The sequence below is a fragment of the Leucopleurus acutus genome (genome assembly GCF_964270905.1).
Source record: "Leucopleurus acutus genome assembly, chromosome: 2".
NCBI classification, from domain to species: Eukaryota; Metazoa; Chordata; class Mammalia; order Artiodactyla; family Delphinidae; genus Leucopleurus; species Leucopleurus acutus.
The window spans coordinates 52,399,599-52,423,871 of record NC_139143.1 but is presented as its reverse complement, the minus strand read 5'-3'; the positions used below and the strand labels follow the sequence as shown (position 1 = coordinate 52,423,871).

The following is a 24,273-nucleotide window of genomic DNA, read 5'->3' as shown; positions in this document are numbered from 1 at the left end:
AGCCGTTCTTCATAGGATGCATGGGCCTGATCTTGTGTACCTTGGGGCATCTTCATTGCCAATGCAAATAATCAGTAAACAATCTCTAATAGGAATAGAAAAGAGTTTTATTTAAGCCAAACTGAGGACTGTGGCCCTGGAGACACAGATCCAAGAAGCACTTGAATTGTGTTCTGCCTGACCACAAAATGAGGGAGGCTTATATAGGCAAAACCCACAAAGTTGCGTAAGTTGTTTGTCAAGAATTAGGATTAGAACCGGCAAGAAGAATGGGTGCTTGTTAAGCAAGGATTGTTTGGGGACTGAATGGTTGCATAGTTACAAGGGGAGACCTTGAGACCATAAGGTTGCAGCAGGCAACTGCTAGCAGATGTTGTTTTGAGAATAGTTGGTGGTGTCCTTGAGTTTGATACAGTTCAGAAAATTCAAGTTCTCAGTGATGCAGGAGCGTGTCTGAAACCACACCCACAGTGGCCACCTGGCTCCATTTTGAATGTTTGAACCACAGTTACTCCATTTTTATTTTTTAAATACATTCTTTAATGGTTAAAGCCCATGTACAATGCATGCTTGACAGTACATAGACAGGCTGTTCTAACTAGCATAAAGTTCAAGCCAAATCATGTATAAACTAGGATGAATTCCCCATACTTTAATTTGTGAAAATTTCTTCTGTCATCAACTAACAAAGTACCAGGACCATGATGGCACACGTGGGCTTGGGCATGGTCAGAGAGAACCTTGAAGTGTGACTCTACCCTGAGGGCATGTGGAATGACAATAGGACCTGCTGCTTTTCAAGAGAGGAGCCTTCTACCTGGTGATCTGAGTCTGGTTGCCCCTCACCTCTGTGTTATACTCTACCTTCTCCTTCTACAACCCCAGGAGGAAGCTCTTCACCTCAGGAATGGTCAAGATGAAGGTGCTGGATGCCATCCCCACCAGCAGCCACCCTGTGGCTGGATGTTCCCAAGCTCATGGACACCAGCTGCCATGAGCTTGGGAACATCCAAGTCCCAAGGACCACCTTCTCCCGCATGTCCAAGATACCCCAGAAAAATGGGGCCACTGCAGGTCCTGGTGCCCAGCCAGCCCAGTAGCTAAGGCCATGGGTGGGTCAGGAGCTGAGGGAAGGACCTGGCTAGAGAATGGACAGAGGGACCCCAGCCCTGGCTGCCGAATAATACTATGTCATAGTCCTGCTTCCCTCCCCCTTGCATTCAGGCCCCAGAAAGTGGAAGCCTCTTTCTGTCATTGGCCTCAGACCCAGGCCCCTGATGTCCCCTTAAAGGAGAGTGTGCCAGACCCTCACCAAGCTCTGAAGGCAAAGCCTTGCCCACTGTCATGCCTCCAAGATCCAAGAGTAGGAGCAGGCCTGGGGCTCCAGATGGGCTGACGGGGCGGGGCTGGGCTGGGCTGGGCTGCAAGGCCTTGGGTTGAATGGCCAGAGATGAGACCCTCTGTGGTCCTGCCTGGGCCTGTGGGGTGCAGAGTCAGGCTTTGGGGGCCCAGCCACAGTCTGCATCGGTCTTTCAGGGAGAGGAGGAGCTCTGGGCGGCTGGAAGGAGCAGACCCCAGTTTTGTACAGTCTTGAAAGTGCAAAATAAACAAATAATTTTTTTAAAGTAAAGGTGTGGCAGTGAGAAGCCTGCAAATCTGCTAACATCATTGACATTTCACTCTGTGTGTTTTCTTTGCAGAACCGCCCAAAGTCACTGTTATGCCCAAGAATCAGTCGTTTACAGGTGGATCTGAGGTCTCCATCATGTGTTCTGCAACAGGTTATCCCAAACCAAAGATCACCTGGACCATGAATGATATGTTTATTGTGGGTTCACACAGGTACTGGGTTTGTATCATGTTCTTTGTTTTTACTGAGTGAGAGAAGTTGGTGAAAGTTCTGGACAGTATTAATCTGACCAACTCCCTAAGGTTAAGGGAGATTTGACCCAAATCCACAGCTTTAGATTTTCTCAATAGGCCAGGAAATGTCAGTAAAATAATAAATGATGAATGTATAGTCTGAGGTTCTTAAGTCTTGAATTCAATAGCTGGGACTAAGTGCTTCCTAATACTTTGTTTTGCAAACATAACACTGTAACAGTTGGTTTACCTTGAATAATTGAAATGGGGATAATAAACTTTCTGTGGGTAAAGTAATGTGTAGTTTTAACCCGTCTACTAGAGGTTTGGTCCTGAGATTTAACAGAAGAGAGAGGGAGAGACAAAGGACAGAACAGTAGCTCTAATTAAAGTGTATGCAGACATTCTTCGTAACTCCTGCTGGCTGCTGCCATACTATCGTACACTGAGAGGTATTTTATTCTGCTGGATGCTTTTAAAAGAAAATGAATCCTCTTATGCTCAAAGAGAGTACTGAACACGAGGGGCATAAGCAATGAAGTTTCCAGCCATCGGGCTTCCATTACTCTGGGTTTGGCAGGGGGAGAAGGGCTTAGCTATGAGCCAGATTCTATTCCTGGTCTCTTCACAGACTCACCTGAGATGGGAGGCTTTGCATCTCTCAGGTTTTCATTTTGAGGAACTGTTTGGCTTAGAAGTTCACACAGAGCAAGATTGCCTGGGTGCAAATTCCACTTCTTCCCTTTACTAACCCTGACTCCGGGCAAGGTGTATAACCTCTTTGCTCATCTGTATAACAGAGATAATAGTATCTAACTCATTGGGTTGTTAGGAAGATTTAATACATTGATAAATGTGAAGGTACTAGAGCAGCCCTGATACATGGCAAGTACTAGATATGTGGGACCTATTGTTATTATCATTATAACATTTCTGCTTGTAAAATGATGATGTTAATCATTTCTGCAATCAGCACCACAAACATAACTCTAAAATATTTGAAAGGAAGGTGCTATAGTTCCTTGATACTATTATTAGAGTATTTTCAATGTTATTTTCTTTTTGTCTGTAGGTATAGGATGACCTCAGAAGGTATCTTATTTATCAAAAATGCAGTTCCCAAAGATGCAGGGATCTATGGTTGCCTGGCAAGTAATTCAGCTGGGATGGATAAACAGACTTCTACCCTCAGATACACTGGCAAGTATAATCAGTTTAAAAGGCAGTACAAATAGTATGAATATCATATCAAGCAATGTAAAAGTACTTTTTTGAAAATTAATATTAGGAATGAGTTATACCCAGTTGTATAATTTATTGTTTGTTTCACACATTGATTAAAGCAAATAGTGTAACTAATTTAAGTTAAAATAAGTTCAGGGAGTGAATAGCTTCAGTAATCAACAGAAATCAAGGAAGCTTCCAGATTATGGAAGAGTTCCAGAATGTCCACAGAGTTCTATCCTTCCATGATTCATCTGTTCTTTGTAATATTTTACTTACAAATTAATAAATTCTGTATCCTTCCGAGTTTACCTCAACTTTCTTTTTTTTTAAACATCTTTACTGGAGGATAATTGCTTTATAATGATGTGTTAGTTTCTGCTTTATAACAAAGTGAATCAGTTATACATACACATATGTTCCCATTTCTCTTCCCTCTTGTGTCTCCCTCCCTCCCACCCTCCCTATCCCACCCCTCTAGGTGGTCACAAACCACTGAGCTGATCTCCCTGTGCCATGCGGCTGCTTCCCACTAGCTATGTATTTTACGTTTGGTAGTGTATATATGTCCATGCCACTCTCTCACTTTGTCACAGCTTACCCTTCCCCCTCCCCGTATCCTCAAGTCCATTCTCTAGTAGGTCTGTGTCTTTATTCCTGTCTTACCCCTAGGTTCTTCATGACCTTTTTTTTTTTTCTCTTAGATTCCATATATATGTGTTAGCATACGGTATTTATTTTTCTGTTTCTGACTTACTTCACTCTGTATGACAGACTCTAGGTCCATCCACCTCACGACAAATAACTCAATTTCATTTCTTTTTATGGCTGAGTAATATTCATTGTATATATGTGCCACATCTTCTTTATCCATTCATCCGATGATGGACACTTAGGTTTCTTCCATCTCCTGGCTCTTGTAAATAGAGCTGCAATGAACATTTTGGTACATGACACTTTTTGAATTATAGTTTTCTCAAGCTATATGCCAGTATTGGGATTGCTGGGTCGTATGGTAGCTCTATTTTTAGTATTTTAAGGAACCTCCATACTGATCTCCATAGTGGCTGTATCAATTTATGTTCCCACCAACAGTGCAAGAGGGTTCTCTTTTCTCCACACACTCTCAGGCATTTATTCTTTCTAGATTTTTTGATGATGGCCATTCTGACCGGTGTGAGATGATATCTCATTGTAGTTTTGATCTGCATTTCTTTAATGATTAATGATGTTGAGCATTCTTTCATGTGTTTGTTGGCCATCTGTATATCTTCTTTGGAGAAATGTCTATTTAGGTCTTCTGCCCATTTTTGGATTAGGTTGTTTGTTTTTTTGTTATTGAGCTGCATGAGCTGCTTGTAAATTTTGGAGATTCATCCTTTTTCAGTTGCTTCATTTGCAAATATTTTCTCCCATTCTGAGGATTGTCTTTTGGTCTTGTTTATGGTTTCCTTTGCTGTGCAAAAGCTTCTATGTTTCATTAGGTCCCATTTGTTTATTTTTGTTTTTATTTCCATTTCTCTAGGAGGTGGGTCAAAAAGGATCTTGCTGTGATTTATGTCATAGAGTGTTCTGCCTATGTTTTCCTCTAAGAGTTTGATAGTTTCTGCCCTTACATTTAGGTCTTTAATCCATTTTGAGCTTATTTTTGTGTATGGTGTTAGGGAGTGATCTAATCTCATACTTTTACATGTACCTGTCCAGTTCTCCCAGCACCACTTATTGAAGAGGCTGTCTTTTCGCCACTGTATATTCTTTCCTCCTTTATCAAAGATAAGGTGACCATATGTGTGTGGGTTTATCTCAGGGCTTTCTATCCTGTTCCATTGATCTATATTTCTGTTTTTGTGCCAGTACCATACTGTCTTGATTACTGTAGCTTTGTAATATAGTTTGAAGTCAGGGAGCCTGATTCCTCGAGCTTCGTTTTTCGTTCTCAAGATTGCTTTGGCTATTCGGGGTCTTTTGTGTTTCCATACAAATTGTGAAATTTTTTGTTCTAGTTCTGTGAAAAATGCCAGTGGTAGTTTGATAGGGATTGCATTGAATCTGTAGATTGCTTTGGGTAGTAGAGTCATTTTCACAATGTTGATTCTTCCAATCCAAGAACACGGTATATCTGTCCATCTATTTGTATCACCTTTAATTTCTTTCATCAGTGTCTTATAATTTTCTGCATGCAGGTCTTTTGTCTCCTTAGGTAGATTTATTCCTAGATATTTTATTCTTTTTGTTGCAATGGTAAATGGGAGTGTTTTCTTCATTTCACTTTCAGATTTTTCATCATTAATGTATAGGAATGCCAGAGATTTCTGTGCATTAATTTTGTATCCTGCTACTTTACCAAATTCATTGATTAGCTCTAGTAGTTTTCTGGTAGCATCTTTAGGACTCTCTATGTAAAGTATCCTGTCATCTGCACACAGTGACAGCTTTACTTCTTCTTTTCTGATTTGGATTCCTTTTATTTCCTTTTCTTCTGTGATTGCTGTGGCTAAAACTTCCAAAACTATGTTGAATAAGAGTGGTGAGAGTGGGCAACCTTGCCTTGTTCCTGATCTTAGTGGAAATGGTTTCAGTTTTTCACCATTGAAGATGATGTTGGCTATGGGTTTGTCATATATGGCCTTTATTATGTTGAGGAAAGTTCCCTCTATGCCTACTTTCTGCAGGGTTTTTATCATAAATGGGTGTTGAATTTTGTCGAAAGCTTTCTCTGCATCTGTTGAGATGATCATATGATTTTTCCCCTTCAATTTGTTAATATGGTGTATCACATTGATTTACTTGCGTATATTGAAGAATCCTTGCATTCCTGGAATAAACCCCACTTGATCATGTTGTTTGATCCTTTTAATGTGCTGTTGGATTCTGTTTGCTAGTATTTTGTTGAGAGTTTTTTCATCTGTCTTCATCAGTGATATTGGCCTGTAGTTTTCTTTCTTTGTGACATCTTTGTCTGGTTTTGGTATCAGGGTGATGGTGGCCTAGTAGAATGAGTTTGGAGTGTTCCTCCCTCTGCTATATTTTGGAAGAGTTTGAGAAGGACAGGTGTTAGCTCTTCTCTAAATGTTTGATAGAATTCGCCTGTGAAGTCATCTGGTCCTGAGCTTTTGTTTGTTGGAAGATTTTTTTTTTTTTTTTTTTTTTGCGGTACGCGGGCCTCTCAATGTTGTGGCTTCTCCCGTTGCGGAGCACAAGCTCTGGACGCGCAGACTCAGCGGCCATGGCTCATGGGCCCAGCCGGTCCGCGGCATGTGGGATCTTCCTGGATCGGGGCACAAACCCGTGTCCCCTGCATCGGCAGATGAACTCTCAACCACTGCGCCACCAGGGAAGCCCTTGTTGGAAGATTTTTAATCACAGTTTCAAGTTCACTGCTTGTGATTGGTCTGTTCATATTTTCTATTTCTTCCTGATTCAGTCTTGGTAGGTTGTGCATTTCTAAGAATTTGTCCATTTCTTCCAGGTTGTCCATTTTGTTGGCATAGAGTTGCTTGTAGTAATCTCTCATGATCATTTGTATTGCTGCAGTGTCAGTTGTTACTTCTCCTTTTTCATTTCTAATTCTGTTGATTTGAGTCTTATCCCTTTTTTTCTTGATGACTCTAATGGTTTATCAATTTTATCTTCTCAAAAAACCAGCTTTTAGTTTTATTGATCTTTGCTATCGTTTCCTTCATTTCTTTTTCATTTATTTCTGATCTGTTTTTTATGATTTCTTTCCTTCTGCTAAATTTGGGGTTTCTTTGTTCTTCTTTATCTAATTGCTTTAGGTGCAAGTTAGGTTGTTTATTCGAGATGTTTCCTGTTTCTTAAGGTAGGATTGTATTGCTATATACTTCCCTCTTAGAAGTGCTTATGCTGCATCCCATAGGTTGTGGGTCATCGTGTCTCCATTGTCCTTTGTTTCTAGGTATTTTTTGATTTCCTCTTTGATTTCTTCAGTGCTCACTTCGTTTTTAAGTAGTGTATTGTTTAGCCTCCATGTGTTTGTATTTTTTACAGATCTTTTCCTGTAATTGATATGTAGTCTCATAGCACTGTGGTCGGAAAAGATACTTGATAGAATTTCAATTTTCTTAAATTTACCATGGCTTGATTTGTGACCCAAGATATGATCTATCCTGGAGAATGTTCCATGAGCACTTGAGAAAAATGTGTATTCTGTTGTTTTTGGTTGGAATGTCCTATAAATATCAATTAAGTTCATCTTGTTTAATGTATCATTTAAAGCTTGTTTCCTTATTTATTTTCATTTTGAATAATCAGTCCATTGGTGAAAATGGGGTGTTAAAGTCCCCTACTCTGAATGTGTTACTGTCGATTTCCCCTTTTATGGCTGTTAGTATTTCCCTTATGTATTGAGGTGCTCCTGTGTTGGGTGCATAAATATTTACAATTGTTATATCTTCTTCTTGGATCGATCCCTGGATCATTATGTAGTGTCCTTCTTTGTCTCTTGTAATAGTCTTTATTTTAAAGTCTATTTTGTCTGATATTAGAATTGCTACTCCAGCTTTCTTTTGATTTCCATTTGCATGGAATATCTTTTTCCATTCCCTCACTTTCAGTCTGTATGTGTCCCTAGGTCTGAAGTGGGTCTCTTGTAGACAACATATATACATGTTTTGTTTTTGTATCCATTCAGCCAGTCTGTGTCTTTTGGTTGGAGCATTTAATCCATTTACATTTAAGGTAATTATTGATATGTATGTTCCTATTACCATTTTCTTAATTGTTTTGGGTTCATTATTGTAGGTCTTTTCCTTCTCTTGTGTTTCCTGCCTAGAGAAGTTCCTCTAGCATTTGTTGTAAAGCTGGTTTGGTGGTGCTGAACTCTCTCAGCTTTTGCTTGTCTGTAAAGGTTTTAATTTCTCCATCAAATCTGAATGAGACCTTGCTGGGTAGAGTAATCTTGGTTGCAGGTTTTTCATCTTCATCACTTTAAATATGTCATGCCACTCCCTTCTCACTTGCAGAGTTTCTGCTGAATGATCAGCTGTTAACCTTATGGGGATTCCCTTGTGTGTTTTGTTGTTTTTCCCTTCCTGCTTTTAATATGCTTTCTTTGTATTTAATTTTTGACAGTTTGATTAATATGTGTCTTGGCGTATTTCTCCTTGGATTTATCCTGTATGGGACTCCCTGTGCTTCCTAGACTTGATTAACTATTTCCTTTCCCATATTAGGGAAGTTTTCAACTACAATCTCTTCAGATATTTTCTCAGTCCCTTTCTTTTTCTCTTCTTCTTCTGGCTATAATTCGAATGTTGGTGCGTTTAATGTTGTTCCAGAAGTCTCTGAGACTGTCCTCAGTTCTTTTCATTCTTTTTTCTTTATTCTGCTCTGCTTATTTCCACTATTAGTACTTATTTCCACTATTTTTTTTTTTTTTTTTTTTTTTTTTTTGCGGTACGCGGGCCTCTCACTGTTGTGGCCTCTCCCGCTGCGGAGCACAAGGCTCCGGACGCGCAGGCTCAGCGGCCATGGCTCACAGGCCCAGCCGCTCCGCGGCACGTGGGATCCTCCCGGACCAGGGCACGAACCCGCGTCTCCTGCATCGGAGGCATACTCTCAACCACTGCGCCACCAGGGAAGCCCCTTATTTCCACTATTTTATCTTCCAGGTCACTTATCCGTTCTTCTGCCTCAGTCTTCTAGTGATCCCTTCTAGAGTATTTTTAATTTCATCTGTTGTGTTGTTCATCATTGCTTGCTTTCTCCTTAGTTCTTCTAGGTCCTTGTTAAATGTTTCTTGCATTGTCTCTATTCTATTTCCAAGATTTTGGATCATGTTTACTATCATTATTCTGAATTCTTTTTCAGGTACACTGCCTATTTCCTCTTCATTTGTTAGGTCTGGTGGGTTTTTATCTTGCTCCTTTATCTGCTGTGTGTTTTTCTGTCTTCTCATTTTGCTTAACTTACTGTGTTTGGGGTCTCCTTTTTGCAGGCTGCGGGTTCATAGTTCCCGTTGTTTTTGGTGTCTGTCCCCAGTGGCTAAGGTTGGTTCAGTGGGTTGTGTAGACTTCCTGGTGGAGGGGACTAGTGCCTGTGTTCTGGTGGATGAGGCTGGATGTTATTTTTCTGATGGGCAGGTCCACGTCTGGTGGTGTGTTTTGTGGTGTCTGTGGCCTTACTATGATTTTAGGCAGCCTCTGTGCTAATGGGTGGGGCTGTGTTCCTGTCTTACCAGTTGTTTGGCATAGGGTGTCCAGCACTGTAGCTTGCTGGTCCTTGAGTGAAGCTGGGTCTTGCCATTGAGATGGAGATCTCTGGGAGAGTTTTGCCATTGGATATTACGTGGAGCTGGGAGGTCACTTGTGGACCAGTGTACTGAAGTTGGCTCTCTCACCTCAGAGGCACAGCACTGACTCCTTGCTGGAGCACCAAGAGCGTTTCATCCACACGGCTCAGAATAAAAGGGAGAAAAAGTAGAAAGAAAGAACGAAAGAAAGAGGATAAAATAAAATAAAGTAAGATAAAAAAATAAAGTTATTAAAATAACATATAATTATTAAGAAAAAAAATTTCTTTTAAAGTAAAAAAAACCCAAAAATCGGACGGACAGAACCCCAGGACAAATGGTGAAAGCAAAGCTCTACAGACAAAATCTCACACAGAAGCATACGCATACACACTAACAAAAAGAGGAAAAGGGGAAAAAATAATATATCTTGTTCTCAGAGTCCACCTCCTCAATTTGGGATGATTCGTTGTCTATTCATGTATTCCACAGATGCAGGGTACATCAAGTTGATTGTGGAGATTTAATATGCTGCTCCTGAGGCTGCTGGGAGAGATTTCCCTTTCTCTTCTTTGTTCACACAGCTCCCGGGGTTCAGCTTTGGATTTGGCCCCGCTTCTACGTGTAGGTCGCTGGAGGGCGTCTGTTCTTTGCTCAGACAGGAGGGGGTTAAAGGAGCCACTGATTCGGGGGCTCTGACTCACTCAGGCCGGGTGGGAGGGAGGGGCACGGAGTGCGGGGTGGGCCTGCGGCAGCAGAGGCCAGCGTGACGTTTGCACCAGCCTGAGGTGCGCCGTGCGTTCTCCCAGGGAAGTTGTCACTGGATCAAGGGACCCTGGCAGTGGCGGGCTGCACAGGGTCCTGGGAGGGGAGGTGGGGATCGTGACCTGTGCTCGCACACAGGCTTCTTGGTGGCAGCAGCAGTGGCCTTAGCGTCTCATGCCGGTCTCTGGGGTCCGCGCTGTTAGCCATGGCTTGCGCTCGTCTCTGGAGCTCCTTTAAGCGGCGCTCTTAATCCTCTCTCCTCGTGCACCAGGAAACAAAGAGGGAAGAAAAAGTCTTTTGCCTCTTCAGCAGCTGGAGACTTTTCCCCGGACTCCCTCCTGGCTAGCTGTGGTGCACGAACCCCTTCAGGCTGTGTTCACGCTGCCAACCCCAGTCCTCTCCCTACGATCCGACCGAAGCCCGAGCCTCAGCTCCCAGCCCCCGCCCACCCCGGCGGGTGAGCAGACAGTACTCTTGGGCTGGTGAGTGCCGGTCGGCACCGATCCTCTTTGCGGCAATCTCTCCGCTTTGCCCTCTGCACCCCTGTTGCTGTGCTCTCCTCCGCGGCTCCGAAACTTACCCCCTCCGCCACCCGCAGTCTGCGCCCGCGAAGAGGCTTCCTAGTGTGTGGACACCTTTCCTCCTTCACAGCTCCCTCCCACTGGTGCAGATCCCATCCCTATTCTTTTGTCTCTGTTTTTCCTTTTTTCTTTTGCCCTACTCAGGTACGTGGGGAGTTTCTTGCCTTTTGGGAGGTCTGATGTCTTCTGCCAGCGTTCAGTAGGTATTCTGTAGGAGCAGTTCCACATGTAGATGTATTTCTGATGTGTCGGTCGGGAGGAAGTTGATCTGCACGTCTTACTCTTCCGCCATCTTCCTCCTCTCCACCTCAACTTTCATTTTACATTTTCCACTTATGTTCATATATATATATGAATTTATATATATATGTATAAATATATTTATTCATATGAAACGTTATAATATTTCTGTTTTAATTAAATATTTACAACATTTCTGTCACTTATCTAGGTATTACGTTTTGCTTTTCATCTTCAGTTTTTCCCCTCCAAACTGAAGCATTTATTGAAGATATACTTTATGACAACTTATTCTATACTATAATATTCCATAATATAGAATATAATACATTCTAACATATATATAGTATAATCAAATCTATTTTAATACATAATCATATATTCTAATAATATGTAATATAGAATACAATATTTCCTTTTTTTTTTTTTTGTCGTTTGCGGGCCTCTCACTGTTGTGGCCTCTCCCGTTGTGGAGCACAGGCTCTGGACACGCAGGCTCAGTGGCCATGGCTCACGGGCCCAGCCACTCCGTGGCCTGTGGGATCTTCCCGGACCGGGGCACGAATCCGTGTCCCCTGCATCTGCAGGCGGACTCCCAACCACTGCGCCGCCAGGGAGGCCCCAATATTTCTTTTACTTTGGTCTTTCTTAGACAAATAAAGGACAAGGGTTATATGCTCAGTGTCATTTTGTAAACTGTGAATAATTAATGACTAGCAATCCACCGTTTCTCTCATTTTTCTTCATCATTCATAGTAAGGTAGTAAAATTGGCAGTGGCGAGGAAGGAGTGTCAAAGAGCCACAATAAAGATTGAGAACTGATGCAAGAGGGAAGAGATATGGGAACATATGTATATGTATAACTGATTCACTTTGTTATAAAGCAGAAACTAACACACCATTGTAAAGCAATTATACTCCAATAAAGATGTTAAAAAAAAGATTGAGAATTGTAGATGGTGTGTATAGATGAAGGAGGTAACAAAAATGTCACAAATACTGGACCTAAAAGCCTGGGAAGAAGTCTCATTTATAGAAATGAGGAAGGCACGTGGTGAATAAGTTTAGAAGGGAAGATGGGCTCAGATTTAGAGATGACAATTAAAAACGTTCATAGAACAGCCATGTGGAGAGGGAACCAACAGTTGGGAATGGGGATTGAAACAGATTCTCCATTGCAGAAATGAATTTGGGTTCATTCACAAAGAAACCAAAATATTCCACCCATTTATTTAACTTAGTAATCACCCAAATTATGTAAAATGCTGTGCTAGAGACTGTGGAATGTAGAATAAAAAATGTATGTCATGAGGTCCTTACTTTCCAAGAGTGTGAATAATGGGAGTGGACATATGTAAATAAATATAAGGCAGACACATAAGTGCAAAAGTAGAAGGTTGGTGGAGGGGAAGATTAATTCTGACTGGGGAATTTGCAAACACTTCTTAAAGGAGATAGGATTTAAGCTCAGCCTGGAAGAATGAGTGGGATTTGAAAAGCTGTGGCAAAGGGCATTTCAGGCAGAGGAAAAAACTTTAGCAAAAGCAGGAAGATGGGAGGGAATAGGGCATGTTTTGGACTACCAGTGGAGCTCCATACCTTGTGATAAGTAAGGCGGTGTAATGGAGCGTGAAGTTCAAAAGAAAGCCAGGCACCAGTTTATGATTTTTGAAAGCCAAACTAGGGAATTATGAAATGCAATCACCAAAGTTTTCTAGCCAAGGAGTAACATGATCTTTGAGAAATTAACTCTTGGCTTTGTTTAAAACTACCTCAGTTGAAGTTAGGAAGTCCTAAAATGTTCAGTTAAGAGAAAAATATGTGCATGAACTAAAGCATTAGGCAAAGACGTGAATCAGAGCTAAGGAAAGAAACTTAGAGAATGTCTGTATTTAACATCAAAGGGAAAAATAGAGTTAAAAGTGGGAGACTCTACTTTTTATAGATGCAAATTTTAGCCTTAGACTACAACTGTCTCTCTGTAGATAGACATGAATATTCTTAAAGTCACGTAGAAAATGTGCATCGATTAATTGAAATGTGCATCACCTAGAAAATGTGCATCAATTAATTTCCTAAATTTTTGGACACTGTTTCATCAGAATTATTTTTTCCTAATATTCTTTTGGCTTTATAGATGATCTTTTCATCACACACATCTGTGTGCATATACATCATAAGAGTTTATTTCTGTTTGTAAAAACTGAGATAGCCACAAGCACGTAAATAATAATAGTTTTTTTTTTATTATTGGTTCATTTAGTAAACAGAAACAAGATGTAAGTGGCATTGGGTAAGACGTTAATTATTTGCATGTTTATTGTTTTCAGAAGCCCCGAAGTTGATCGTAATTCAGAGTGAGCTCTTGGTTGCCCTTGGGGATACAACAGTTATGGAATGTAAAACGTCTGGTGTTCCTCCACCTCAGGTTAAATGGTTCAAAGGTACATTTCTTAAGTATGTTCATGTCTGGTTCATTTAGTATTGTTTTCTCTTTTAGATAAAGATAATTTGTTAAAAATTTGTTTTGGTGTGTGACTTAGCAGCTCCATAAAATGTGCTTATGGTCTCACTAGAGACGATAGTTCAAAATTCTGCACTCTGAATTTCAGCATTTGACATCTGGTGTGGATTATAGGACTGTGAAAATCAAAGCAGGAAAACTTCGCCTGTGCTAATCCAGCTGAACGTTCTCTTTATTAGTTTAGGATTGTTTCCTGTAGAAATTTGTCCAAGAATACTCAGTTAATGTTTAAAATAGCTTCACTTATTTCAGTTCACTTTGCTTAGGCTCTCACAATTAGGAAGTTTTCTAGATTCTCCAGGACGCTTTCTATAAAGAGCTCAAATAAAGACATACCTCGAAAATTACAGCTGAATGACATTTGACTGAAAGACAAACGTATTTTATGGTCAGCTTCATCATGCATGGTAGCTGTTTATATCAAGTATAGAAATTATCTGCCTCTATTTGTGATATAAAGCTTCTACCTCTGTGATTCTGTAATAAAATAACAGTAATGTGCTGCTTGTCCTTGGTGAGAATGCCCTTGGGTCCTGGTCTCCGCTCAAATGCTGACAGTAGATATCTGTCTAAAATGTCCTGCTTCTGTTTTTCTCTTAGTTTTTCCAATCTATGAGAAAGAAAAATCCCCATAAACAGCCTAAGAGGGAGGTTGCTAGGATTATTGAGATGCTGTTTGCAAAATACTCTTTAATCTTCAGATGAAAAATGCTAAATAGTACAAAGCACTATTGTTATGATTCTGTTTGTTAAATCGCAGACATTCCCATAGCAACAGGTTGATGTCATAATTACAAAATTGTGAATTCACCTCGGGTTCAAACTCTTAGGGAACACGAGGTGAAAAGGAAAGGCTTTATGTAGAAAACAAATACTTTTCAATAATACAAATCAAAAAAAGGGAGGGAAACTAGGAGATAACGTCATTTTCATAGTTTTCCATGTTAAATGATTTAGTCTTCATGTTTTCTCTGAAAAGAAGACATTTCTCGATTTGCTTCTTAATTAGGTTTCAGTCAACAACAACTAATTTTCCTTATTTGAAAAACTTAAATCTTTAACTTACAAATGAAGTAGATAAAAGTTTCAAACTTACATCTTAATTAAATAAATCCAGAAAAATATCAATCAGTAGTTTATGTTAATAATAAAAAAAATCTTTAAAGTAATGGAACCTGCTGATTTCTCTGCCTGTAAATAGCTGAGTCACAGAGAGAAAGTCTTTTATTCTCCCAAGTAGGTGCTACTCTCCTGAGTAGTCTGTATGTCAGCTTTGGTCCCACAAATGGCTTTTGGGAGGTGAATGAGGAGTTAGGGAGCTCTGCAGCCACCATGTGGGAGATTCTAGAATTGACTGCCTAGTAGTTTCTTTTCTCAACCAGAGACATTGGAGTTCAGTGCGCCTAGTAAATCATATCCCATTTCTCTGTTCGAGTTATGCACCAACAGAGCTAGCATGTGGGCATTAAGCACTGACAGATCATGTTGGAGGACCTGCTTCAATTGATGTTCATCTCCAATATGCAGAGCTGCCCTGAACCCCAGTATTACTTCTTCTCCCAGTCCCAGGCAGGCAATTTATTCCATAAGCAGAATCTGGATCATAAAGAGAAAAGCCAGGGGACAAACTCTTCTACATGCAAACTGGCTCCAAAAAGAAAGGGACGAGGAGGCAGCTGGACCTTTCTTTGCCACCTCTGCTGGGGATGAGACAGCAGAAAGGTTAGGAAGATCCTACCTTATGGAAACCACAGGGGGAAAGAATAGTTCTTTCCCTAACCATAAGAATAACTTTTTGTTCATAGCTTTTTTTTCAGGCAGTTCTTATTGAATAAAGTATGTGGTCATTTGTTTATTTTTTATTTATGGTAAGAACACATGAGCTCTACCCTCTTAACAAATTTTTAAGCATACAGTACACTATTGTTACCTCTAGGTAGTGTTGTACAGCAAATCTCTAGAACTTACTCATCTTGTATGATTGAAACTTTATGCCTGTTGAACAGCAGCTCCCCATTTCCCCTGTCCTGCAGCCTTTGGCAACCATCATTCATTAATAAATTGTATTTCATTCAGACCATTTGAGAAAAGGAATTTCGTACGTACAAATGCCCCCCCAAATTTTAGATTTTAGAAAGGAGCAATGTAAAGTGGGTTCAGAGAAGAATCAGGGACACTATTAAAATATCGTATAAAGAATATTTCTGGTAAAATAGTAAATTGAATTTGTTTCTTTAGATCTGTTGTTGCTAAAGTGTAGTTGGGAATCCCTGGAGGTTCCCCACAATTCTTTTCAGGGAATCCATGAGATCAAAATTATTTTCCTGATGATACTAAGATGTTATTTGGCTTTTCACACTCATCTCAGCTATATGATATGTGATATCCAATAAATTGAATACAGAAGCAAAAATGAACACTCAGCTCTCTTCTATTAAGCTAGACATTCTAGAGATTTGCAAAAATGTGAAACAGTGCCACTTTTCTCACTAAGTTTCTCTTGTTCAGGGAAATTTTTTTTATATGAAATACATTTATGTTAAAATGTCATGAGTTATTAGAAAATAAATACTTATGTTTTAAAATTTTTCAGTTTCCTTTTTAAAATGCGAAGTACAAATAAATATAATCCACATAAAAATTCATTAAAGTCCCCAGTAATTTTTAAGAGTATAAAAAGGTCTTGAGACAAACATTTTTGAGAACCACTAAAGAACCTTCAACAATTTAAAGGGTCTTATGTCAGGGATAATGATCTCTCCGTTAGTCTTTGCATCCACAGAGGCCAGAATTGAATTTAAACTAAAGCAGAAAGAATCCTCCTTAATGGTAATGATTGTTCAATCCTAGAATAGATTGTCAGCAAAGTTTATATATTTTACTATGTGTGTAAACATTCTTCAAATCTTATCTAATATTAAAAGTATATACTTCCTCAGTCATTTTCATTTCAAAGTTCTGTATTTCTCTATGGCTTCTCAATAATTTGATTACTAATTGTTCAGTAGAAATCAAGAGAGATGACCAAAATGTGATCAAAATGCAAACTTGATATAGCCAGTGTTTTCCAATTTATATTTTGTTTCATTACTGCTATTCCTTAAACACTTTTATTTAAAAAAAAAAAAAAAGCTACTAGCAAAAAGTAGCTTTTTAGTCTTTATTTCATCCTGTATGTGCTCTGACATATACAGAAGAAGTAAAGGAGAAGTAAAATCCAAAAATCTAAATGCATTTTAGTCCAAACATTTTAATGCTTGATGAACAGCTTGGTCACATTGCATCCTCCCCTAGAGGGAGGAAAGTTTATGTCAACATCATCTGCTTTTAGTTATGAAAGTTTCCCAGAGGCACATAGACAAGCCTTTAGTTGCTTCTCTCATTCTCGCGTGGTATCCAGTAGCCAGCTTAAAAGGATGATTGGGGTTTTAAATGTTGGAATGCTGAAAAATACTTTATTTTTGGCACTGACAGTTGCTAGTGTAATTTTTTTGTTTTTAAATTTATGGCTCCTTTGACCTCTTCTCCTCCCCAAATTATAAAAACAAAAGGAGAATTGTTTGTTGCTCTGAGTCTGTTGCTTTATGTAGTGTCCTAGAGAATTACTAGCTCTGGCGTTTTAGCCTGTTAAAAGCTAAGGGAGTTACTTCCACAGTCCTTAGTCCCAGGGCACATGGCTAAGCTAGTATATGGCATTTTGGAGAGTACCTCTTCAGACTTGACATCTGGGCATGCTGTGAGACCCGAAGGCAATGGCCCTTAAACCTCCTGGAATTTTTTAGGATCCCCACCAAGAGTTTGACATCACCCTTTACAAAAACAAACAAAAAAGATACGGACACTAAGCTGCCACTTAAACATCAGTACTAGGTAATTTTTTATGATATTTGTCATCCTGGTGAAATTCATTCTTCGATGAGGGGAAACCTTGGAGGAAGGGAAGCCTAAGGAAAGGCTAACCCAACTTAGAGATTTTTGAGGCATTGCCTGCCTTCAAATAGAAATGGTTCTCAGGAGATCTGAGGCATTCCGGGGCAGGTAACCCAGAAATAACTCATCTTTCTTGGGTCATTCTACCCTCATACCGAGGTCAAATTCGATATCAGGTTCCATCCTCCACTCATTTATCCCCTGCCTGCTTCTTCCAAAAAAACCTCTAACTCCAACTTAAAGAACTTTGATGCCTAATACAGGTTTAGTAGAGGTATCCTGGGAGATTTATATAACAGTACTCCTCTCTGGCCATTGTCAAGAGTTCCTCATCCATTCTTTCTCTTCTCTCAGCAAGCTCTTCCCTACCCTCTCTAGCCAGCTGTGGTTCCTACTTCCCGAGCCATCCTTAGAATCCTCTCAGGCAGCTCATACCTTTCACAAGACAAAATCTGACTGAGAACATTCAGCAAACCAGAAACCTGGTCATTAGCCAAACTAAGAACACCCATAGTCTCCGGAGCATTTCCTGGGTAATTGAAATTCATCCTGCCACAAAGATGGTAGAAACCTCATTTCAACCTTCATCTTCCCATTCCCTTCCTACCTAACACAGCCACAGTGACAGCTGCCACTCTTTCCCAGTCCCCCAACATAGCTTCAAAGAGTTTGTTCTCATTTAGGTACATATATGGTAGGAAATATTTGTATATAATTCATTTAGGACCTGATTTTTGACTCTAGATTAGCCTGTGGAATTATACAGACTAATAAGTCAGCTCATTACCAAGAAACACTTCATTCTTTCATTGCATAGACATTGTTTAAGTGTCTGCACTGTGCAAGACACTTGTATTTAAAAACTTTACAATCGTTTTCTTCAGAAGTTGTGCAATCAAACCAATAGCAAACTATGTAAACATCTAACTGTTTAACGTTCTCCGCTTTGTTTTGACTTAGGGGATCTTGAGTTGAGGCCCTCACCATTTCTCATCATTGACCCTCTCTTGGGACTTTTGAAGATTCAAGAAACTCAAGATCTGGATGCTGGTGATTATACGTGTGTTGCTGTCAATGATGCCGGAAGAGCAACTGGCAAGATAACTCTGGATGTTGGCTGTAAGCATCCCGTCTCTGATAGACAAGTTTGTATTGAAATTGACCTGGTATTTTTTGACACTAATAACTTTGAAGCAGTTGGTGGAAATATTTGTTAGAATGGCAAAATTAGAGTTAGCATTTCAAATTATTAATATAATAATGGTAGTTAGCATGTACCAAGTTTTTTTCTATTTACCATGCACTGTGCTGAGAACTTGTATATGCATTATATCATTAAACCCTCATAACAATCTTAAGAGGAAGATACTATAATTTTCTCTGTTATATAGGTAAGGAAGCGGAAGCTTAAAAAGGCTAAGCTACTTGACCAGGGTCAAGAGCTATGGAGGGACAGAGCCTAGATATTTGAATCTAGGTTGTTTGATTTCAGAAACTGTAGGCTTCACTGGTCTATCATCTGTTGCCAAACATTTTCCTATCAGGAGTCATCCATTTGGACACCAAATTCCTAAGTATTAACATCTGGAGGCCAAAACTTAGACTTTGGCCCTAGACCATAATTTGGAGATGTTGATGACAGCAAGGTAGCAGATTGTTATCTTACTTCTTTAAAAAAATTCACTAGCAATGACTCCTCTATGTATAAAACAAAATACGAACTACAAATAAATGTCAATCACAATGTGAATGATACAGCATGTGCATGACAACTTTAGTCGGATTACTCAAGAAGTTTGGCCCTCCCTCCTTCATCTCTCCATCTCATGTTTCTTGAAAAATAAAATTACACAGTTTGGTAACACATGAAATAAAACAGAGCTTGTTTCATGTGGAAAAGAACCTGGCAGCTTAATTCTAACAGATAAGTCAAATGTTTGCATCACTTAAATTTATAAAATATGACATTTCATTAAATTGTATTTTCATTTATGCATGATGATTTTCATGCCAAAGCTGTTTTTTTTAAACAAAAGTTAAGAACTATAAAGAAAATGCATTTTTTATTTAGAATAAAGTTAACACAAAACATTTTAGTTCTACTATCTTTGCTCTTTAAATGAAAATCATGACCCTCTAAGCTTCGTATTTTATTTCATATAAACGAAAATTTTTTTCCAGCTGGGATCTTTTATGATCCCCATGCCCCTAGGCTGTCTGGTGAACACTCTGCATTCTTGGTGATTATGCCCTTGGGGTAGAATCAACAAAGCTGAAAATGGCCACAAAGACCACTGTAGAATCTGTCTAGGGCACAGCAAGATGTGTTTGAACCATGACTAAACTCTGTGGTTATTAAGAGAAGTGCTTTGGAAATAAGATTGGAATCTCTGGGTGGAGGGTCTCTGAGTTTACCAGCAGAGTATGAAATACAAGAAATGCTTTTAGAAATATAAGGCCCAAATGAAGAGGGTGATTAGATACAGAATTCTTGTTTTCAAGAAATATACAAAGTTTCACTTCTCAACATTTTCTAGTTTTGCTTCTCTCTCTTTCCTGCACAGATATTTTCTGTTCACCCAATGTTCTTGTAGAATTGTCTAGCTCTAGAAGGAAGAGTGAAATAGCCCAGCAAAAAGGGAATGACACCCTCAACCCCTCCAAGATTGTGGAAAATCTAAACATCTTACATGTTTCTTTGCTTACTTACTGTCTTCTTGAAAATCTTTTTAGCTTCTGAACTTTCCAGGTTCTCTCTTCGGATTAGTGACAAACCATATAAGGGTTAGGTCTGTCTGTGCTAGAGTGACTTGGAGTAGATAGGACACATCCTAACAAAAGTTTTATATTTATCCCTTATGCCTTGAACTGAATTTTGTTTTATCTCCACTCATATTCAAGATCTTCACTCTCAACGACCCTTTCTAAAACAATGGCTTCCTTAACTTTTATTCCAGTAATTGTCCTGATGGAACTACTAACATAAACTCTGTTGTTTGCTTACTGTAACCTTCATCATTGTTAAAAGTTGCCAAATAACTTAATATTAACATCAGTACCATTCATGTTTCTGCTATGCCTTAACTATTTCCTTATTCACCATTAGAATTCTGATCATTGTAGCTTACAAAGTTTGACTAGACCTTTTCTGTCCACATAAAACTATTGTTACATATCCTAGCAGATAGAGGATGTAACTGCCAAGCACCGTGCAAATCACAGTCACAGTGATAGTTGTGATTATTGCTATTAGGTTTAAAAGCAAACAAAAGAACAAGTTTTCCCTAGAATTTATATAGTGTTTAAGAGAATGAGCTCTAGAAAGGGACTGGGTTTTCTACCTGACTTTTAACAGTACCTACCTGATAGGTTGGTTGTAAAGGTGAAATGAGGTGTTATCGTCTATGTGCATTCAGCATGTCAGCGGTTACTGCTTTTCCTCCAAAGCTGCTTCCTGGACGTGTATCAAATAGGTGAATAGTAACTTTACAAACTGAATGGTCACTTTGATTCTTTGAGTCTTGAAAAATAATATAGAAATGCATATATAATAGTGGTATAGCGTGTAAGATTAAGCATTGTGCTTTTAATACGATAGTCACTGTTTCAACTTGATTTTTTTTTTAAAAAAGGGCTTGAGACAATTTAAGTACTACTGTTAGTGGTGCATCAAATTATTCATTTGAGTTCCAAAACTACTGGGCATAAATTTAAGTAGATTATGACTTAAGAAGAAAAACTTGCTTTTATCCATATCACGTAAATAGTTAGACTTTCAGTTTGTTTTTGTGGGCCTATTATTTCACATAAACAATACTAGATCAAAAAATAATCATAAAAAGATCATTTAATGTTATTTGTGAGTTCTGGCTTCTTGTAGTGAGTCTCCGTTATGGACATTTCAGGTCAATGTTCAGGGAATGTTACCAATGCTTTTCATCCTTTTTTAAAAGGGTGTCAATTGGAAGAGAAGAAGATTGGCTACATCAAACAAAAAGTTGGCCTGGCAGTGACTTTATTTGCAGCACTCCACACCACAGAGGGTGATGTTTTAGACTCAGACTGTGGTCTCATGTTTTGTGGTTTGGTAGAACCAAAGCAGTATGTTCAGCCATTTTAGGAAAGAAAATCTCAGTTTGACTAATCTAATGCAAGAGTTGCCGTGGTGGGGATAGATTTATCACTAAAGGAACTAGAATAATTTTATAGAATAGATGTCAGAGCAAGATGGTCAATCTGTTTGTAACTTTTATATTTTCAAAATAATGTGTGCACACAGCCATACCCACCTGTAAGTGACAACAGAGCTGTACCGTGCTTCAACCCTGTGCAGTCCTCAGAGTGCTTGCACACAAATATTTAGGGGATCACAGAAGATCCAGCATAATAAATCCAACAGACTGTATGCAGAAGCCAAAATTGAAACTAACATTAGATACATTAAACTCCAGAACTATGATTTAATAAATTAACTGTACAATATTTATGACCATTGATAGTTTATAGTTGGGTGATTACTACACGTTAAATGATTAATAATGATTCTCTCTTTTAACAGCGTGAGATAGGATATGTTATCGCCCTTTTGTTCATGGGGAAATTTAAACTGGGGTAGGTAAAATAATTTTCCAAGGTTATAGACTAAGAAATAGTGGAGCTGCGATTTGAAACCACCTGGTGGGCTGTACCTTCCCTAAGCTACTTCTCTAAGCAGCTCCTCTGTACAAGTTCCATATTTTGTACTATAATCACTTCTGCTTCCTTTCCCACTGGTTTTGTTAATCTGTTTACCATCCACCCAATGTTAATTCACTTGGAGTCCGAATTGGCCACACTCAGGAGTCGGAAATACTTAAAAGGCTTCTTGGCTTGAGGAGGAGCTGCTTCATTTTGATGTTTGCTTGTCATTGATGCTGTCCTGGCTGCTTACCTAGTGCCTGGTACTCTCATTTGCCTTGTTTTCTGGTACCAGTACATTTATTCCCTGACCTTGTGCTTGTCTCGTGCCTGACACTCTTCCCAAAGCTTCTTCACCACTGGTGACTTCTCTCGTCTTACGTGAGTTTTACGGGCACAACTTGAGCTTCACTTACCCTTTTTTTTTTTTTTTGCGGTACGCGGGCCTCTCACTGTTGTGGCCTCTCCTGTGGTGGAGCACAGGCTCCGGACGCGCAGGCTCAGCGGCCATGGCTCACGGGCCCAGCCGCTCCGCGGCATGTGGGATCTTCCTGGACCGGGACACGAACCCGTGTGCCCCGCATCAGCAGGCGGACTGTCAACCACTGCGCCACCAGGGAAGCCCTAACCTTTTTATTTTTTAAATAGATCTTTACTGGAGTATAATTGCTTCACAATACTGTGTTAGTTTCTGCTGTACAACAAAGTGAATCAGCCATATGCATACATATGTCCCCATTTTCCCTCCCTCTTTAGCCTCCCTCCCATCCTCCCTATCCCACCCCTCTAGGTCATTGCAAAGCACCCAGCTGATCTCCCTCCCTGTGCTATGCTGCTGCTTCCCACTAGCTAACTATTTTACATTCGGTAGTGTATATATCTCGATGCTACTCTCACTTTGCCCCAGCTTCCCCCTCCCACCCCATGTCCACAAGTCCATTCTCTATGTCTGCATCTTTATTCCTGCCCTGCAACTAGATTGATCAGTACCATTTTTTTTTAAGATTCCATATATATATCTATATATTAGCATACGGTATTTGTATTTCTCTTTCTGACTTCACTCTGTATGACAGACTCTAGGTCTAACAACCTCACTACAAATAACTCAATTTTGTTTCTTTTTATGGCTGAGTACTATTCTGTTGTATATATGTGCCACATCTTCTTTATCCATTTATCTGTTGACGGACATTTAGGTTGGTTCCATGTCCTGGCCATTGTAAATAGAGCTGCAGTGAACATTGTGGTACATGTCTCTTTTTGAATTATGGTTTTCTCAGGGTATATGCCCAATAGTGGTATTGCTGGGTCATATGGTAATCCTATGTTTAGTTTTTTAAGGAACTTCCATACTGTTTTCCATAGTGGTTGTATCAATTTACATTCCCACCAACAGCGCAGGAGGGTTCCCTTTTCACCACACCCTTTCCAGCATTTATTGTTTCTCAATGTTTTCATAATGGCCATTCTGACCAGCATGAGGTGATACCTCATTGTAGTTTTCATTTGCGTTTCTCTAATAATTAGTGATGTGGAGCATCTTTTCATGTGCCTCTTGGCCATCTGTATGTCTTCCTTGGTGAAATGTCTACTTAGGTCTTCCGCCCATTTTTTAACTGGATGGTTTGTTTTTTTGATATTGAGCTCCATGAGCTGTTTGTAAATTTTGGAGATTAATCATTTGTCTGTTGTTGCATTTGTAAATATTTTTTCCCATTCTAAGGGTCGTCTTTTTGTCTTGTTTATGGTTTCCTCTGCTGTGCAAAAGCTTTTAAGTTTAATTAAATCCCACTTGTTTATTTTTGTTTTTATTTCCGTTACTCTAGGAGGTGGGTCAAAAAAGATCTTACTGTGGTTTATGTCAAAGAGTATTTTTCCTCTGTTTTCCTCTAAGAGTTTTATAGTGTCTGGTCTTACATTTAACTCTGATCCATTTGGAGTTTATTTTTGTGTATGGTGTTAAGAAGTGTTCTAATTTCATTCTTTTACATGTAGCTGTCCAGTTTTCCCAGCACCCCTCACTGAAGAGGCTGTCTTTTCTCCGTTGTATGTTTTTGTCTCCTTTGTTGTAAATTAGGTGCCCGTATGTGTGTGGGTTTATCTCTGGGCATTCTATCTTGTCTGATAGATCTATCAGGTGCAAGATATTGATCTATATTTCTGTTTTTGTGCCAGTACCATACTGTCTTGATTGCTGTAGCTTTGTGGTATAGTT

General features: G+C 39.4%; 1 protein-coding gene across 1 annotated transcript in view; it reads left to right on the top strand.

The window, feature by feature from the left end:
- HMCN1 (hemicentin 1) overlaps positions 1-24,273 on the top strand; it is a gene marked incomplete at its 3' end in the record, with an annotated part of 530,768 nt that overhangs the window by 234,760 nt on the left and 271,735 nt on the right. Inside the window, exons 12-15 of the mRNA XM_082833486.1 lie at positions 1,701-1,842; positions 2,936-3,063; positions 13,255-13,368; positions 18,339-18,497. Of these exons, the coding sequence (XP_082689612.1) occupies positions 1,701-1,842; positions 2,936-3,063; positions 13,255-13,368; positions 18,339-18,497 (543 nt within the window). The remainder of the gene's footprint in view (positions 1-1,700; positions 1,843-2,935; positions 3,064-13,254; positions 13,369-18,338; positions 18,498-24,273) is intronic.